The sequence below is a fragment of the Ailuropoda melanoleuca genome, chromosome 8, assembly GCF_002007445.2.
Source record: "Ailuropoda melanoleuca isolate Jingjing chromosome 8, ASM200744v2, whole genome shotgun sequence".
Lineage (NCBI taxonomy): Eukaryota > Metazoa > Chordata > Mammalia > Carnivora > Ursidae > Ailuropoda > Ailuropoda melanoleuca.
The window spans coordinates 83,112,663-83,133,057 of record NC_048225.1 but is presented as its reverse complement, the minus strand read 5'-3'; the positions used below and the strand labels follow the sequence as shown (position 1 = coordinate 83,133,057).

Genomic DNA, 20,395 nt, shown 5'->3' with positions numbered 1-20,395 from the left:
ACCACATATATTACTGTAGCATTCTCCTATCACCTGATTTGCTACGTGAATGTGGATGGATACATTGACATTGGGTTAGGTATTTCTTTCTCTTATTTTGGTTTGCATAACACATTGATTCAACTTAGTAAATTATTACATAAATCACCACTGTCCCTCAAAATATGTCAGGAAGTATCAAAGGACAGTCCAAGTAACTGAGTTGTGTTATTCTGCATTATGTTAATTCTTGCTTAAAAGTAGTATATATTAACATGAGACTAGAAAAAGTTTTGTTATTTGACAAGAAGTTCATGCTGTTTGTCTTAATGGGAAATGGTCTTCACTGCTATAATTAGACCTATATTATATAAAAGAAATTCACTTTAGCAAAGCATAGTTATCAAAAATATAGGGGAAAAAACTCAGCTAAATAAGATACATATGCCCAGAAGCAATTTACTATATGTTTATAATGAACTTTAATCAAACTCTATTTTTATATGCTCATTTGTCTTGACTCTGAAATGGAAATGTTTTTTAAAGAAGAAGTCAACTTTCCATGGAATGTCTTCCATTAGGTATAAAATAAAATCAAGAAAGAAAATTAGAGTTAAAGATAATACATAAGGGGCGCCTGGGTGGCTCAGTAGGTTAAGTGTCTGCCTTTGGCTCAGGTCATGATCCCAGGGTCCTGGAATTGAGCCCCTCATTGGGCTCCCTGCTCTGCCTGGAGCCTGCTTTTCCCTCTCCCTCTGCTGCTCTCCCTGCTTGTGCTGTCTCACTCTCTCTCTGTCAAAAAAATAAAATCTTAAAAAAAAAAAAAGAAAGATAATACATGAAAGAGGAAATAAATGAACCAAACTTCTCTTACTATATTTACTATATTTATAAAATCACTCAACATTCTGAATTTTCTTTTACATGTTTATACTAATATCTTCTAAACATCCATGTTCATTGCTCTGTTCATAGATTTTTTTTAAAAAAATCATACTCCTTGTGCTTAATGTAAGATAGTGATCAGCATATTATATTATAAGGAACATGAGTTCCAGAGTAAGAACTTCTAGTTTTAAATCTGCCTCTTACTAATTATGTGAACAGTTGAAAGATTTTTAATAACTTTTTTACTCATTTGTAAAATAAGAAAACAGTGCATTATAAGCATATTGTGATGATGTAATGAGATGTTCTTTAGAAAAAGCGTATATTGTTTTATATTAATATAAAATAGAAAAGTTTTCCACATGTGCACTACATGTTCATAGTAAAACTGTAATCATTTACAGAAATTAGAAGCAACCTCAATGTTCATGGATAAATAAATTATACTCTAATCATATAATGGAAATATTCTGTAATAGTAAAAATGTTTGAATTATTTCTATTATATATCTATTTATGTGAATTTCAGAAACAAAATGTTCCATGTAGAAGAAATTGCAGAATACATACAATTGATAGCATTTATTTAAAAAATTAAAAACCCGGGGCGCCTGGGTGGCACAGCGGTTAAGCGTCTGCCTTCGGCTCAGGGCGTGATCCCGGCGTTACGGGATCGAGCCCCACATCAGGCTCCTCTGCTATGAGCCTGCTTCTTCCTCTCCCACTCCCCCTGCTTGTGTTCCCTCTCTCGCTGGCTGTCTCTATCTCTGTCGAATAAATAAATAAAATCTTTAAAAAAAAAATTAAAAACCCATAAAATGACCCGATATATCATTTAGAGATATAAATATATACTGTACAATTATAAATTAATACATTGGAATAATAAAGAGAAAGTCTTAGGTAATGGTTACTCTAAAGAGCAGAAAAGGAAACAATTGAGGTGGATTTGCAGAGATAACAGTGCAGGTGAGATTTTTGTTTCTTAAAATGGTAGAAGGTACTCAGCCTAATATATTATAATAAATAATAACAACAGAGAGTTTACCCTAAGACTTGACTTAAAAAATGCTCATTCAGTCCTCTCTCTTTTCCTCCTTGTTACCTAAGCCTCATAATAATCAAATTTAATAACTATGTAATCCATCCTTTAATATACTATACTGACCATTTTTTATATTGGAAAACATGGTTAAATTATCTTTTTAAAGTTTACAATTAATTTTCTTAAAGTAGATGTCCAAAAATAAAATTACTCAAAGGGAATACACATTTTAATTATTTTTGTTGCTCATCGCTTAATAACTTTCAAAAAAAAAGTGTTTTGCAAATTTTTATTCCCAAAATAAATATAGGATAACAGTGTTACTTTGCCTTTCCCAAGTACTGGAAAATAGATACTTGAAATATTTCATAAAAAGGGGGACATCTCTTAGACAAGGCAATTCATTAAAGATAGTATTTCTACAGGTGTTCTTCTCAGAACACAGACTCTTTGGAATGTTAGTGTTGCGTCATGGAGACGTGGGGCATGGGGGGCCAGCGGAAGGCATTCTTGATCACGTAAATGCGGGAAATACTGTGCCAAACAGATCTAAACAGGTTTATTCTCTGAAGTGCTTCCCAAAGTCCTCACTATGATGAGATGAATTTATCGGGGGCTGTTTGTTTGCTGGTTTTTGTTTTAAAAGAATCTCCTACTCCTTATTTTCTGGAAACATGCCTTGGAACACGCAGCTCTAAGACAGCCATCATCTTATAGCCTTGTGTCAGGTCCCCTGCTAGGAGGTGGCTTGAGGGGAGCCGTGAGCATGTATCAGCATAGCTACCGGGGACTGGCTCATTTATAACAAGGCTACTGGGGACATTGGCTCATGACTCTCCGTTTTATATACAGTTCATCCCCAGACCTCCGATTCAGTATGGCTCTGTGTGATCAAGAGAAAACTTTCAGACAACAGAGAAAAGAAAACATAAAGGAAAACATGAAGAAACTCCTGGGTCCGGAGAATAGTGAAGGCTTGTATTCTACACGTGATGTGAGTTGGAAATGTTTCAAATGTTTTTGCAATTTAATAGTCATGCTGTTTCTACGGTCTCCCAAATTGTACCCCAATATGGAAATATTGAGATCGATTGAGCATTCTATCTTCAGCTTTTTAAGATAAGGTAAGTGTTTAGTAAATACAAATTCTTTGAGGAAGATCATCACAAATGCTGCCCATATTTAGGAATATTGATCAGATAGAGTTTTAAAAAGATGCATAGACATACGTATGCACAAACAAGATGTCTATTAGTAAGAAAAGTTTAGCCTCAGATGTAAAAGATTCATTGAATTTATTTTATTTTTATTGTTTATTAATTGAAGTGTAGTCGACATACAGTGTTCATTAATTTCAGCTCTGCAGCATCGTGATCCAACAAGCCTATTGGTTATGCTGGGTTCACCACATATTAGCTACTATGTTCCCATACAATGCTATTTCAGTACCACTGACATATTCCTTGTGCTGTACCTTTCATTTCCGTGATTTATTCATTCCATAACCGGAAACCTGTACCTCCCACCCCCTTCACCCCTTTTGCCCTTCCCTCCAACCCTTCCCCTGTGGGATCATGGAATTAACTTTTTTTTTAAGATTTTATTTATTTATTTGAGAGAGAGAGAGCGAGAGTGAGCATGAGCAGGGTGAGGGGCAGAGGAAGAAGCAGACTCCCTGCTGAGCAGGGAGCCCGATGCAGGACTTGATTCCAGGACCCTGGGACCTGATCACAGCCTGAGCTGGACACAGACACTTAACTGACTGAGCCACCCAGGCGTCCCTGTAACTATTTCTTTGGGTATTCATTTCCTTATGAAGGTTCCCATGTCACATAAAACTTACCTTAAATAAATCCGTATGCTCTTCTGTTAATCTCTCTTGTCAATTTAATTTTCAGACCCAGCCAGGGACTTTAAGAGGGTCGAGGAAAACCTTTCCCTTCCCTACAATGTCAGGTCCTCCTGGAATTGAAGACTTAGTTGGTCAGGCCTCAGGGAAGGAATGAGTTTGTTAGGAAAAAAAAAAAAAAGCAGGAAATGGATACTTCTGTTAATTCCTGGCCGTCAATTTCATTTGCAAGACCCTGTCTTACAATCTGTATTTGCCTGCCTCACTGCTTTCCAGTTATTTGCAACAATTATTGTTTTCACTCCCAGCTGCTGACCTACCCTCTGTTCCCCTCACAACTGATAGACTGGCCTCTTGATCTCAGAGAGGTCAACAGGCATCAGATGACTAAGCCTTCCTTTCTTGCCAGAGGGTTGCCATAATCCATAAATTATGCTATCCTTTGCTGCTTCCCTCTTGAATTCCATGGAGGAAACAGCTCCTTTTCTTTCAGTGCAGATCAATGTCAGATATGGATTACCAGCCCCAACCAGGAGCCCCAGTATATCAATTGCCTTAATATTCCAGTCTCCCCAGACCACTCCCTGGTGCAAATGACACATGTCTCCCTACTTAGTGCAACATTCTCTACCCTTTACCTATTGCCTCCTCTTTGTTTTCATCATGCCTCTTTGGTGCCCTGTAGCAGATCTTCCCCTGTGCATTCTTTAAATATAAGAGTTCTTTGCCTAGGCCCTCCTTCTCCCCATTCTGCATTCTTTTTCTCTCCAGGAGCATCTGGGTGGCTCAGCCAGTTACGCATCTGCCTTCAGCTCAGGTCATGATCCCGGGGTCCTGGGATCGAGTCCCATATCGGGCTCCCTGTTCAGCAGGGAGTCGGCTTCTCCCTCTCCCTCTGCTGCTCCCCCTGCTTGTGCTCTCTCACTTGTGTGCCCTCTCTCTCTCTCTAATAAATAAAAAAAGTCTTAAAAAAGAAAAAAAAAAGAATTTTCTCTCCCTTCCACGATGTCAGCCCACACCTGTGTCCAAAGAACTTCCCATGTAAATGAAGAACTTAAAACCTCCCTTCTGAGCTTCAGACCTGAACATCTATGCACCTGCTTGATTTCTTCACTGGTATCCCTCACATCTCAAACTCAGCACATCTAAAGCTGAACACAACGCCTCTCTTTTCTGTAGTTCCACCTATGCCTGTCCTCCCTCTGCCCCCCTTCTGTTCGCTCTCAAACCAGAGCTGAAAAATCCTTCCATCGCTGTCAGGATTGGCCTCCCAGCATCTCTCCAACTCCCGTTTTTGCCAGTTCGCACCACACTCCTTCACTGGGTGCCTTTTAGCTCCACGTCTCCTCAGAACCCTTCCCCAGTTGGTGCAATTCCAGACACTGTTCATTCTCCCTGTAGTGTGCTTCCCCTGTACCCGCCCTCTCCCCTCCCCACCAGCTTTTCAGGTGCTAGCACCCTCGTTCCCGTTCTTGAAACAGTACATATGTAGCTTCTTCTGAGGCTGTCCCCCTCACCAACAGCCTCCCTCCTGAGACTGTCGCCCTCACCAGTGACCCCCTCCTTCCCTCCATGTCCCTTAGGTTTCAGTTATATTCTCTGTGGCATAAATATACACCGTATCTTCTCAGCATTGACGACACTCGGACTTAAAACATACTTGGACAGATATTCCTTTCATGTCTGTTTCCTCCAGCAGAATGTAAGCTTCGTGAAGATCAGGACAGTGTGTGTGTGATTTACCTTCGTGTTCCCAGTAGCCGGAGAAGTCCTAGCACATGGTAGACGCTCGGTAAATCTCGTGGGATTCAGGGCACAGATTCGGGCAGTGGCTTGGCGCTGCACGCAGGGGTGAATTAGCTAGGGAGAGGGATCAGGGACTCAGAACATTGGGTTGTTAGGGAGGAGACACATACTGAGGAGAAGTTTTGGACGAAAAGATCTCCATTAGAAATGCATGTGGGACACATTGGTGCAGATGTCCCGTTGGCCTTTGTCCTTAGTTTTTGCTTGTGCAAAGGGCAAATTGCTGCTACAACCCTCTCTATGGACTCCCTGTTTTGTGGGAAAAGGAGTTTTCCTGGGAAAATGAAACTTGGCCTAATATTCATACAAATTGGCTTTTCTGCAACGGGTGGAGAATGAAGTAATTATGTTTCTCTCCGGAATAGTCTTCAAAAAATATTAAATTCATGTTTTTGGAAGTCATTCTTGGAATTTAAATTTTTACTGTAGTTGTTTTCATTTGGTCTAGAGTTTTTTCCTCTTGTCCAAAATAATTAGTTTAGATATATTCAGAACCACCCATTCTCACAACACATGAGATAGTTTCTTGTTTTTATGTTACTCCTTGATCAGGGGTCCCTTAAGCTCCCAATTCCCTTGCTCTCTGATGAGATTTCACTTCTAGCGGGTTCTGGCTAATAGCCTCCTTACAGTATGCAGGACAGGTTGTCACGGCAGCTTGACAAAGAAGAACAGTCCTACATAATTCTCGGTGCAGAGACTGTGCTTGTCTTGTTCCCCGTGTTCAACAAACAGACAGCATCCAGTTTAGGACCTCAGTGTCAGATTAAAATCCTGAATAAATTGGGGCATGATAAACTTGGACACGTTCCTTCCGTTCTGTGCTTCACTTGTAAAATGGAGACTGTGTCTCTAATTAGGTAAAAGGAAAAGTACTAATGCTTATAGGGTTCCAGAACAATCTGTAAGGGCACATAGTAGTTGCTCAATAAAACAGCAGCTATACTGCTTGAGTATTGCTGTTTTGCTGCATAACGCCCGAGGGCAATCACTGTCAAATTTAATAAAATCTTAGCTTTTCTGTCTAATATAATGAATTAGTCAAATAGTTAAGCTGCCTCATAACCCAAGAGATTATTCTCTTAAGTACTAAGGCTTAAAAAATGTATTCTCAGGGCACCTGGGTGGCTCGGTTGGTTAAGCATCTGCGTTTGGCTCAGGTCATGACCCCAGGGTCCTGGAATGGAGCCGAATCAAGCTCCTTGCTCAGCGGGGAGCCTGCTTCTCCCTCATCCTCTGCCCCTCCCCCCACCCACTGGTGCTTTCTCTCTCTCTCTCAAATAAATAAATAAAATCTTTAAAAAAATGTATTCTCAATAATAAAATTTTTTTTAATTTATCAATTTTAATCATTTGGAGGGAAGTCATTCTAAAATATGCCATTCCTTGCCCAGATTGAACTGATCTGAATGTTCGTTCTCATGTCTGTTTCATTTGTAATCAACTGCCATTTCTCCATGCTTTATGTGTTTCCTTGAAGTAATTGCTTCAAACCACTCCTTTCTCTTTCAGCTTTATTGTTGTGGAATTCAAATCTGATAAGCAAGCTTGTTGTTAGAACAGTGTCTCTGATTAGTGTAATTTCTCTGTGAATAGAGGCCTGGAATCTTTCCTATGAGTAAGAGCTGTAAGACCGGTACATGGGGATTTTCAGCATAGTTAGATTGTTCAGAGGCCATTCTTATAAATTTTCTTGTCTCAAAATAGCTTTTGGTCAGATGAAGTTTCCAGATTACAGTCTTATGGGAAGGGAAATGCTACTCTATAGTTTTTGTTCCCTAGTAACTGACCATAACGAAGCCAAACTGGTTGGGGGCCTAAAAATCTGGAATTGGAATAGTAGGGAAGCAAGAAAAGGGAATTCTGCTTAAACCTTCATCAGAGAACAAAAGAAAGTGTTTCAAGGCAGAATATATGAAATAACTTCAGTTTAAGCAGATAGATGGCTTCGGGTGAAGTATAAAGTAGACCTTAAATAATATATTTTGCAAGTGCTATTCTGTACTTGTTTGCCATATAAATTAAGTGAAAGACTAGAGAAAAGAGAGCCCATCTGGTGACAGAGGAAGAGGCAAAGCAAAACAGTTCCTGAAGGTGATAGAAGTCAGGCTTGAGTAGTTAATGAGAATTTATATTCCTTGTGTATGTTGTTTCCATCTTCTGGAATATTCTCCCTCTTAATTCCTACCTTTTTTGTGATGACAGAACTTTGTACTATCAATTGTTTTTTTTAAGATTTTATTTTATTTGTTTGACAGAGAGAGAGGGAGGAGGAGCAGGAGGAAGGGCAGAGGGAGAGGGAGAAGGCCCCCTGCTGAGCAAGGAGCCTGATGCGAGACTTGATTCCAGGACCCTGGAATCATGACCTGAGCTGAAGGCTGCCACTTAACCAACTGAGCCACCCCGGCACCCTGTACTATCCATTCTTATTCCCCTCTTAGGTTGCAAATATTGCAAGACAGACAGTATGGAATTCCTAATTGTGGGGGACAGGGAGTTGCGCTGAACGGGTATGGGCTTCCAAGGGTCAAGTTTCAGGATTCACAAGATGGACTTGGAGTTTTTCTGTCTGAGGTAGTGGTAGGATGTGAACAGCCAAGGAATAAGAGAGCTGGAGTTGGTCTAGAAAGTAGATGTCCAAGAGGCCCAGACTTTACCCAGTAGGGTTGTCCGCTGTAAGGCAGGTGACGACTGAAGACTACAGAGCTCTCAGAGATACAGGCTCAGGGGGAGGCAGGAAGGAACACACGTGTCCAAGCAAGGAGGGAGGAGGCAGATGGGGACAGGTGCTGGATTTGTTGCAGGTTTGAATTTGTTTTATAAATCAAATGGACATTATTGTTGTGGAATTCAAATCTGAGGGAGCTTACTGGGTTGAAAGGGCCAGGGGCCAGATGAAAACAAAATGCTAGTAACAATAATATATTTTAATTGCATGTAAACTCACTTTTTAAATTTTGCATGTGCAATTATGGGCTGTGCTGGAAAAAATCGTAAATAGGTTGAAACGAAATAATATGTACACTTTCTGTACGTTTTGTGAAGCAAACCAAGTCAGTGTGTTCCTTCCCTTTGTGTACAAAGGAGTTGCCTAAGTTCCTGACCAGAAATGGACCGGACAGCACCTTGGGAGGACCGGTACTGGGTACAGGTTGGTGGGGAGGCAAAGCCCACTGTAGGCATTACCATTTTCCCAGTCGGGCAGCCATGTCCTTTCCTACCATTGCCGATACTGTGGAGATGCGCTGGCAAATCAGACTCAGTAATTGTCATCTTTGCTTCTATCCTCTAATCAAAAAAATACTAATCATAAATAATAATAATAATCATGAGTGAAGACCTAGGATGTACAAACAAGCAGTCTAAAGCCTAAACAGTTTTAATATTGGGATAATCACTGTGATATGTTCATTCAGTCTTAAAAAAAAAAAAATCAGTGCTACTTTTTGGTTCTCCTTTATACTTACAGGGTTGGTGCTCTCATTCTCAATACAGCTTCTCTGACCCCTTTTAGAGGTTGGTGGGGAGTGACCAGTTGAGGGTTGCGAAACTAGGTCTTGGCTACCTCCTTGAATGTATGTTCAGGTGTTTTGACTTGTGCTTTGGGGTGCTGGGGGCTGGTTGGCACTTTGGAAAATTGACTTTCAGTAAAAACAGAGGAAGAAAGTGTTCTGATATGATATTCGTACCATATTTTTCTCCAAACTGGCAAGAACAGAGAGATGATTTGGAGCAAATTAAAGGGCATAGAAATCAATTTCAGTAATGTGGAGTTTGTGACATCTTCATTCTTAATTTGCCTGTTTTATTCACAAAAAGAAAAAAAGGAATAATTTGTGAAAATTGCTAACAAAATCCAGACCCAAACACATAACAATTCAAATGATTATAACCATCTGATCTATGATACTAGCAAGGAACTGGCATAGAAAATACTAATACTTAACTTTTTTGACTTATAGTCCTCTTTCATAGTAGTCAAAAAAATGATAAACTTTCTTAGAAATTAAAAAAAGTATTTAATCAACTGGACTAGGTATCTTAAAAAGTACTATAAGTAAAATATTTTAACTATATTTAAGTATATTTTAAGTATATTTAATATTTAAAGTATAAATACTTTAAAATGAAGTGAATTTTCATATGTCACTAAAGTTATATATTAAAAACACCTTTGTCCCACTTACAAATGAAAAGTGTTTGTTAAATGAATAATTTCCCAAGGAAAAATATTTCCCTTTGTGTTTTTCATAATTTTGAGCATCGTTTTTAAGTCTTGATCATTTGGCCCAGAGGTGGTTACATACTTTTCTCTTGCCTCTTTAAAACCTGAAATGGGGGGGCGCCTGGGTGGCTCAGTCGTTAAGCATCTGCCTTTGGCTCAGGGCATGATCCCAGCGTTCTGGGATCGAGCCCCACATCAGGCTTCTCCGATGGGAGCCTGCTTCTTCCTCTCCCACTCCCCCTTGCTTGTGTTCCCTCTCTTGCTGGCTGTCTCTCTCTGTCAAATAAATAAATAAAATCTTAAAAAAAAAAAAAAAGATGTTCTTAACTACTGATTCCAACCCCTCTGGGACCTACTTCCCCCCTCTTTGAAAATAAATAAATAAATAAAAATAAAATAAAACCTGAAATGGGGTGATTGTAGGTGAGATTAACATTCAGATCAGTAAATGCCAACTGTAATGTGCATGGGCCCTGTCCAATCATTTGAAGCCTGAGTAGAACAAAAAGATAAGCGTCTCTGAGCAAGAAGGAATTTTCCAGCAGACTGCCCTTCTCTTCACCTGCACCATTGGCTCTCCTGGGTCTCTGCCTGCTGGACTTCAGACTAGAACCACATTATTGACTCTCCTGGTTCTGGAGCCTGCTGGCCCATACTGCAGATTTGTGCCATTCATCCTAATTTCACAAGCCAATTCTATATAATGAATCTCTTTGTAGATGGGTAGGTAGCTAGATACATCTTGTTGATTCTGTGTCTCTGGAGAATGCTGACTAATATAGGAGCCAAGGAAGCAAAAGTCTTTATATAATTTTCAGACCTTAAAAATCTATGAGAAAGTAAAAAAAATCGTTAAGCACTTGAGAATTTTCTTTTGCAAGGGAGGAAATTAATAATATCCATAAGCCAAGGTAATTAATCAAGGTAATTTAATCAAGACCACAAGATTTTTGGTAAATGAAAATTCATTTCCTGTTATCATATGAGAGAAGTATGAGAAATATTCATTGATATCATTTATGCACAAATACTGAGGCTTTTAGGTCTAAATATAAGCTAAAACCTGCCAACAACATTTATTGCTTTGATTCTTTTAGATTTTGAGCCAGGACTAACAGCTGCTTCTTATAACTCTTCAGTTACTTTTTTGAAAGTTATTTCAGAATGACTGAGGCTATTAAAACATCCAAATTTAGCCCTCACTTTTTACATAAAATTGGGCTGATATCATCCAAAGTGACCCATGAATCTGAAATATAAATTAGCTAAATATCAAATGGTTTCTTTCAACAAAAATTACTCTTTCTTTCTCAGTAGTGAGTAAAAGGAAAGAGTGAATTACGATGTCAGTGACACCTTAGTTCACGTCACAGTAGCTGTGTCCCTGTGTGGACAAGGTATTCTTGCATTGAATACCTCAGCATCTGAAAAATGGAAATGATGATCTCCTCTCGAGGGCTGGGAAAATCAGATGAAATAAACTGAGCGAAAGTGCCCATGCTTGTGCTAGACACACAGTATTTTCTTAATAAGTCGAACCTCCCTTTTTTAATTTAATAAAAATGTCTACTTTTATAGTTTTGTAATTGCTATTCTGCATGAGATATAGAATCTGGAGTGTTACCAGGAGCTAAAGGCTCAAGGTTGTTAATTCTACCCAGTATTTCTACATGTAAGGTAACTGAGTCCAAGGAGGATTTTCTTTGCCTCAGGTCACGAAGTTAGTTGTAGGGAAAGCTTTCAGAGATCATGGAGCAGACTGAATTAAAAGCTTTGGAGGCTGACAGATCCAGCTTTGAGTCCACAGGACCTTACTTTCTAGCTTTGTGACATGGAAAAATTAACTTCTTTGTGCTTCAGTTATTTTATCTTTAAGATGTAGGTCATGATAAATATATACCTATAATGTTGTAAAAATTAAATGATATACATAAAAACAGATTAATTCATGTCTAGTAAATACAGATGAGATTTGTAATCTCCATAGTCATTCAAGTATTTGACTATTCAATTTTTATGGACAAGTAGCTGACATTTCTTTCACCTGATAGTAGCTCAGATATCTGACTTTAAAATCTTCCCTGAAAACTCTATTTAAGAATTTACTATAAAGCAATAGTGAAAACAATGGGTTATATAAATTGCAAATTCCAGCTTAATAAGCGGCTATCTCCAGAAAATTCCTAACAACATAGACATTCATAAGCATGGGTTGGGCTAGTGGCTTATGAAGAAGGACATCTGGGGAGCTGTTTTCTCAGGATTAGAGAAAGGCTTATGTTCAGTTTTCCAACTTTTATTAAATCTGACTCTGAACAACAGTGCAGGTGGTGCGTTATGTGTTGAACAGTGTAATTTGTTACTAAGAATTTTCTTACTATAAACGGTCTGATTTACATTGGGTTTAATGTTATTTTCAATAATGCAATGTTACAAGTAACCAAATCAACAGGCTCAAATGCCCCTAAGTGATTTTTGAATATAGACAATCTTCCTCCTACAATATCAACTCTAATACTTTTTTTCCCTTAAAGCCCTTCTTAATCTTATTTTTCTAACTCCCTAGTATATTCCTGCTGCAATAAGAAGACTGATCTTTTGGCCCCCAAATCACATGCCCTTTTTTGCTTATGACTGTCTTTCTTGGCCTGACCTTAGGCTCAGTGCTTGGCACATGACAACAGAAAATGTTCACTATTATTATTACATTGCCCATAAACTCAACTCCTCTTTCAAGGCCTAAGTCACACTCCTCCTCCTTCTCACTTCTTCTCCGGCCTGCTTACAGCTACCATGACAGCTAATACTGCAATGTGCCCCGTTCGCCTGCTGTATAACCCACTTCCGTTTCCCATCTTAGCTATCTTTCCCCTCCAGACAAGTTTTTAAGAACTTGGGTATTTTACTTTATTTACAATTTCAACATTTATATTTGAAAGCGTTTTGTACATCTAAACATGTACAGGTTCAAAGCCATTTAAATTGCTCCATTGCACAGAATGCAGGAGTGTGTTTTCATGAATGAGGTCTCCAACCTGCGTCCCGGCTCTTTCAGTTTGGGGCCACTCGGTATTAGAGAAGAACCCCCGTGCCCTGGGGTTCTTCTGGGTAATGACAGCATCATCTGCGGAGAGCAAAGCTAGAAACCCTAACGGTCCGGCCACCTTCCTTCCTCTTTTATGCCTAACAGTGGATCAGTCACCAAATTCTCCTTGTAAATATGCCTTGATTCTATTTCTCTCCTCCTAAGCTTCACTCTAGGGGTAGAAGAAAGAAGGAATTATTGTCTCCCATTCATGCCTCAGAAGAAAAGAAAACCATGACTATTAGAGATAAGATAGAACTGTCAAAAGTGGGGGCCCCCAGGTGGCTCAGTTGGTTGAGCATCTGACTCTTGATCTCAGGGTCCTAAGTTCAAGCCCCATGTTGGGCATGGAGCCCACTTTAAAAAAAAAAAAAAAAAAGAACTGGCAAAAGTACTTGAGCTCATCTCTGCACTTGCACTCTGTGATTTGTACGTTTATTCTGCAAATGAGACTTTGTCACAAATATAGAAAATAAAACCGGGTAACAATATGACAATTTTGATTTCACTCCAGTCTGTACTCTAGTTAGAACATCATCCCCACTCACTTCAGCTTCCGCTCTTCCATCCATGGTGATTTCTTTCTTCAGTTTGTTTCTCATAAAGCTTTGAATTCCTTCGTGATCTAATGTCTTGGCTCCATCTTTGCTCAGTCTTCTATCTCATATTTTCTTTTGCTAATAGTTATTATTGGGAAACACATCAAACAAATGATGCCCTTTCTCCCCAGCAAGCTGACCATTCTTCCCCATCAGCCTCTGCCTGTCCAGTAAATATTTCCATCCACCGCTCGTTACTCCCTTGTCTGTCTCCCCCCTGCCTTATCCTCAACAGCCTCAGAATTTTCCTGGAAGATGTTGATTGTACTCACCACATGCCTGATATTCTGGAGCAGTGGTTATTAAATTCTGGTTTCAGAAATCCATTATACTCAAAATATATTAACAACTTTTAAGAGATTTCATTTATATGGGTTATATCTATGAATACTACCATATGAAAAATGAAAACTGAGAAAACTTATTAAAATGTGTATTTATTTTAAATAAGTCCTTGTCATGTTCATATCAATGATTTTATGAAAATAACCATATTTTCAAGAACCAAAAAAAGTGAGAAGGGCAGCCCTGTTTTACATTTTTACTAGTATCTTTATTGTTTGACTTAACAGAAGGCAGCTGGATTCTTGTATCTGCTTTCGAATTCAATCTCTTGCTATATCACACATCCTATAATTTCTAGAAAACTCCATCATAGACTCATGAAGGAATGAGAATGAATAAAGGTAAACAACTTACTTTTTTCGTGAAAATAGTTTCGACCTTGTGGACACCCAGACAGCTGTGTACACTTTGAGAGCTGTGCCCTAGGGTATAGACAAGCCACCAGCTCTCTTGAGCAATCATGGCTCAGGACCACAAAGAAAATGACAATCTCTCCCTCTCCAAACAAACACTTGTATTTTAGTCACGTTGCAGACAGCCTTTGCTTCTCTCCTGCAAAAACTCTTGGTTGACTCATGTTGCTTCCATTTCCAGAACGGCCTCCTTCCCCGCCCTCGTCCCTCCCTATTGAATAACTGTGCATCTTTAAAATTAAACTCAGATTTCTTTTTTATTTATGAAGCTTTCTCTACCACTTCAATTTCTCTGATTGGAACTGACCACACCTTCTGGACCTCCTGTACTCCTAGCCCCTAGCCCTTTATTTTAGGAAGGCATATTAGCAGGAGCCTGGATATAGGAGCTTGGGGTTTAACTCCTGACTGCTATTTACTGGTTGCATGACCCTGAACAAGTCTTCAAGGCCTTGCTTCCAAGTGCCTTGGTTCCTCACCTATAAAATACACACTTCATCGAGATTTTGTGAAGATTCAATGAGACCATTTCTGGGGCGCCTGGGTGGCTCTGTTGGTTAAGCGTCTGCCTTTGGCTCAGGTCATGATCTCAGGGTCCTGGGATCAAGTCCCACATCAGGCTCCCTGCTCAGTGGGGAGTCTACTTCTCCCTCTCCCTCTGCCCCTCCCCCCACTTGTGTGCTGTCTCTCAAAAAAATAAATAAAATCTTTAAAAAATAAAATTAAGTAAATAAATGAGACAATTTCTGTAAAGCGCTAAGAACATTTCCTACCAGGTAGTAAGAGCTCAACAAATGTCATCTATCCCTATTTTTATTATTGTCATAATTATTATTTTTTTAAGATTTTATTTATTTATTTGAGAGAGAGAAAGTGAGAGAGAGAGAGGGATGGGGGGAGGGAGAAGCAGACTCCACACTGAGCAGGGAGCCCAACCTAGGACTTGGTCCCAGGACTCTGGGATTATGACCTGAGCTGAAGGCAGACACTTGATCAACTGAGCCACCCAGGTGCCCATATTGTCATAATTATTATTACATTTCTGCCTCACTTAAATAAACTATATTCCCCGGATCTATCTGTGATGCCTGAAAGATAGAGACCACTCAGTCAAATTTATGTAATAGATTAAAGAATAAATAGATTTTGGAGAACTTATCTCTTTTAATCGTTTGAATAATAGTGTATATTTTGAAATGAGTCAGCATAAAGCAGCAGTAAGAATTCTGGGCCAAGAAGGCACGGTGCTTACCTAACTCCAGACTACCAGCAAATAGATCTTTCACAAGTAATATCAGCATTTTAGAACTTACATCTACAAAATGAGCAAAGACATTTTTGCTCACTTTACAAGATTTTTAAATGAATCCCCCCAAAAAAGTGCACCCAGAAGCAAGCCATAAACTGCAAAGGGTCAAGCAAATACAGAGTTATGGTTGTTTTTATTTCTAAATAGAGTTAGCTGCTATTTTAGTAACATCTGCTTTCTAATAGACATTAATTCTTAATTTTCTTATATGAAACATTTTCTTTTTTAAAAAATTAGATATTATCAAGGTATGAGTGAACTTACAATTCTTTATTACCAAATGTGGAACAGATAACGTGAAAACTGAAACTGAAAGGGGAATATATTTTATGACTTTACAAATGATCTCTGTGTTTCCTCACTCCAGGTGCCTGTGGTGGCCATCCTGGGCTCAGGTGGAGGGTTCCGAGCCATGGTCGGATTCTCAGGTGTGATCAAGGCGCTGTATGAAGCGGGAATTTTAGATTGTGCTACCTACATTGCTGGGCTTTCTGGCTCCACATGGTTAGTACACATTTTAAACCTTAGTTATATCATGCTAAATGTTTAGCATTTATCTACCTGGAACCTTAGAAAAGAAAGGATTTAGAAAATTGAACCTTGGGGACTAACATAGCATAATAAAAAAAATTTTTTTTAAAGAATTCTTTATATAATCTGGAAAAAAAATTGAACCTTAACTTCAAATTACTGAAGTATTTCAGCTTGATGCAATAATTTGCTTCTTAAAAATGTTTTTTTTTTAAGATTTTATTTATTTATTTGACAGAGATAGAGACAGCCAGCGAGAGAGGGAACACAAGCAGGTGGAGTAGGAGAGGAAGAAAGGCTCATAGCGGAAGAGCCCTGATGTGGGGCTCGATCCCATAACGCCGGATCACGCCCTGAGCCGAAGGCAGATGCTTAACCGCTGTGCCACCCAGGCGCCCCAAAAATGTTTTTTTTTTTAAAGATTTTATTTATTTATTTGACAGAGAAAGACAGCCAGCGAGAGAGAGAACGCAAGCAGGGGGAGTGGGAGAGGAAGAAGCAGGCTCCCAGCGGAGGAGCCTGATGTGGGGCTCGATCCCGGATCGCTGGGATCACGCCCTGAGCCGAAGGCAGACGCCTAACGACTGTGCCACCCAGGCGCCCCCTTAAAAATGTTTTTTAAGGCAAATTCATTCTTAATGATACTCTTGTCATAAATTTACTCCCGCTAAGCCTATCTGTAACTTAAAATGTAGTTAAACCTAAAATTTAAAAATAGATCAATTGAAATTCTATGTAAATATCACAGAGGTGAAATAACATGCTCCACCCATAATTAATTTAATCTTCCTATAATTTGCTGATTTGTAATCTTTCAGCATTCGTGTCTAAGTCTACATGATTCACTAGGTATTCATTTTCTTCTCTAGGGCAAATAGAATGAAACGCAAGATACCTTAGTATGTAGAAGAAGAAAAACAACTTTCCGAACGCAGAGATGGAATAAGTTTCACTGATTCTCATCTAATTATGAAATTAATCCTTTTTATGCATTTAAGTTTAGCTAAATTGGATAGAGATGTAAAACTTTGTACATAAAATATTTGTCCACTGTAGATTTGCCTTTTCACAAACATTTATGAAACATGTTCAGAGAATCTACTATGTACTTTTTAGTTTGCCTAACCCGCAGAAGCACATTGATAATCAAATATTAGTTCTTCCTCAGATGTCTCTCAACCATGAGCGTCACCTTATTACAAAATGTCTGACTTTGACTTACAAGTCTTTTTAATCAGTCAGCCATAGTAAAGTTCATCTATCATAATACTATATTACAGATGTCTAGCATTTGAAGATTTCTGTACCTTCTCATCCTGTGAGACAGATCTGAGTTTTTTCATTTTTCAACTAAAGAAACTATGACTCAGAAGCCAAGGGATTTGTCCAAGATCACTAGCAGAACCAGCACGTGAAGTCGGGCTTTTGATCCCCTCGTCTAGGATTCTTGGAATTAAACCATACCCTTCTCTTGGACAACCATATGTTCTGCATAGAGATTCACATATAAAGAATCTATCTTTTCTTAACTATTTGGAATCAGATTCTCTAAGAAACAAAAACTTAGGATGATGGTTACCACCTTCTTTGTACGTACCCTCAAAATGATTTATCTCTTTTGAAAGAAGGGTGTAGCCCATCATTATTCTTTCCCTTGAAGGAAAGAGCAGGCACCTGCCTGTTGAATGAGTAATATGATGGAAAAACTTGGACCCTTAGATTAATTTGTCTACTCAAGCATTTTGTTATTACTCTTCGAGTGGTTTTCTTGCTCTGCATTCACTATTTGTTAGATTCCTGTGGTCCATCACTGACTAATACTTTGTAAGAAGCTTACTTTTTAAACTCATCTAAAAAAGAGCAGGTATGAATTCGGGGGCTGATTTGAGGGTATAATAGTGTGTGTTTAGGCTTAATTAGAGCTGCATTCATTGCTTTGGTTATGGGTTTGGGGCAGCATCTTATATTCTCCTGTCAGGGTTCCAAAAACAAGTCCTGCAAAATGCAAGTAAGAGAATTTTAAATGTTACAGGCTAATTATTTAAATATCACAGGCCACACATTTATATGTACATAAGCTTCTGCTCTACCTTTCATTGTCTAATTCCCTCAAGATTAACCTTCTCTTACTTATTCCATTTCCTTCAAGGCCACTCACTCCTAAAATCCTTACAATTGATTTTCATTCAGAACCACCTAATTTCCAAATAGAATGGTGTCTTTTAAAGTTCTTTTCCTCCTTGATTCTTTGGTGGAGTCCAGGAGGATGAGGTTGAAGGTTGAGACATTTCACACTGTAACTGTCCCTCTTTCAAATCCCTGCTCTTCTGCCTTTTGGTTTTTATTTCATCCTCTCTGACTGCTCTGTCCTCCGTACTGTCTTTTCTATTTTCACTGCTTTGCTCCTTAACGTGAGCTTTCCTCCAGGGCCTCCCTTTTGTTCTGTTACGTCTACACACTGCCCCCTTGGCGATTTCACCAACTTCTACCACTTCAGTTATTACCACCAATAATTTAGTTCATGGAACTCTAGAACATCCCAAAAGTTAATGGGCCAAAAAAGGAAAGACATCCCTACTGGACAATACAAAGTAGCTGTCGGAGAGGAGAATCAAGTAAAAGATGACCCAGCGGTCAAGGGTGGAGAGTATTTCAAGAAGTAGTGGGTCTTTTAATAGAACAAAACGTCTGTGAACAGCTTAGCTTAGAACTGGATTTGGAAATCTTTAGTGGTTTTAGCAAGAATCACTGAAGTAAATAAAGAGCACTTTTGATCATGAAATTGCAAATAAGAAGTGACTAGAAGATGAAAGGGAGAAAGGTGGGTAGGTAAACCTACTAGCAGCTGTTTGTTCTTTCAAGAAAGGGAATATAGGACTCGGGGAAGCATCTTGGTTTGGTTTGGTTTTCAGAATTTAAGAAACTTGGACATTTGTGTAGAAGTCTGAGGTAAAGAAAACTGTGGAAAGATAGATGGAAGATAAAGAAATAGATGGCTCATGGATAGAAAAAGATTCAGACCAAGACAGGACAGGACAAGATAAAAAGCACCAGTGAAAGCTGTTCATCGTGGAGAGAAGAGGTACTTCCTGAGACAGAAGAAAAGGTGGTCAGGATGATTCATGTGCATTTTCTCTTGAAAAGTATAGGTGAGAAGGTAAGAAAGTTCAAAGGAAGGAATTCGGAAAGACTTGGATAAACAAATTACACTCTTGTGTTGTGTAAGTTTTTATATTGTGCTGACACATGACCATTACTTAGCACAAATGAGGTAATATGGAAATATTTGGAGAAGCCCTGGACCTCCCAAAAAGTTTTCTGTGGTCACAAAAGAGAATTTTATGTAGGACAAAGGCTTCCCTTGTAACTGTCACTACCTTTAGCGTGATTATTTCTGAAATTATTTTTGGATGATACTTGTTATTCATTGTGTTTAAGTATTTGCCAACCGGTCAGCACAGCTCTCTTCCCCACCACAGCTTCATTTGTAGAATCCTGAGGGGTTAGGGGCTCTTGACTGCCATGTTTGCATGGCAGTACCATCTAAAGAGAAATGAGAGCAGCTCTACATCTGTAACAACAGGGCTCAATTCAGTAAACTGACTAAAATGGAATTCAAGAAAGAGGACTTTCGGTTCCACAGTCTGAAGAATTCGTGCCATGCTGAAAAACGAAACAATTTTAGGAGACGTTGCCACATAAGAGGTGATAGACTAAAAGATCAAGATGTAAGTTAGAGAAAATATGTTGTTTGGGGCGGGGGGACTGTGCTTGTCTTGTTCACTAGTGGGTCTCTCCAACTTACCACATATTTCATGACTAAACGAAGGAAGATTTGCCTAAGTAACTACGTTTTGAGGGGGAAATGAATCTAGAGATTTCTAGAGTTTTAGGCTATTCACTTCACAAGGGTCAGGGTCTTTTCAAGTTACTGCAAATTTTCGTTGCTTTTGAGACTTGCTTTTGACACTTTTTTAAGCATAGAAATTGTATATCTATCCGTGAAGATGCTGATTTGGCAAGTCCTTGGAGGCCAGGCACTGATATTTTAAAACATTGCCTATGTGTTTGGAAGAAGGGATTGTACTGATAATTCCTTGTGGAATTTTTTTTTTAAGATTTTATTTATTTATTTATTTATCTATTTATTTGAGAGAGAGCCCACGCGCCCACGCATGTGAGCACATGCACGCATGGGTGGGGGGTGGGGGGAAAAGGGGGACGGAGAGGGAGAAGCAGACTCCAAACTAAGCATGGAGCCCAAAAGGGCCTCAATCTCATGGTCCTGAGCTCATGACCTGAACCAAAACCATGAGTGGGA

The 20,395-nt window shown here is 39.0% G+C and overlaps 1 protein-coding gene across 3 annotated transcripts in view; it reads left to right on the top strand.

The window, feature by feature from the left end:
* PLA2G4A (phospholipase A2 group IVA) overlaps window positions 1-20,395 on the top strand; it is a 157,037-nt gene that overhangs the window by 85,733 nt on the left and 50,909 nt on the right. For all 3 annotated transcript variants that reach the window (XM_011231846.3, XM_034666785.1, XM_002924848.4), the window contains 2 exons: window positions 2,765-2,906; window positions 15,911-16,047. In XM_011231846.3, coding sequence (XP_011230148.1) covers window positions 2,765-2,906; window positions 15,911-16,047 — 279 coding nt within the window. The remainder of the gene's footprint in view (window positions 1-2,764; window positions 2,907-15,910; window positions 16,048-20,395) is intronic.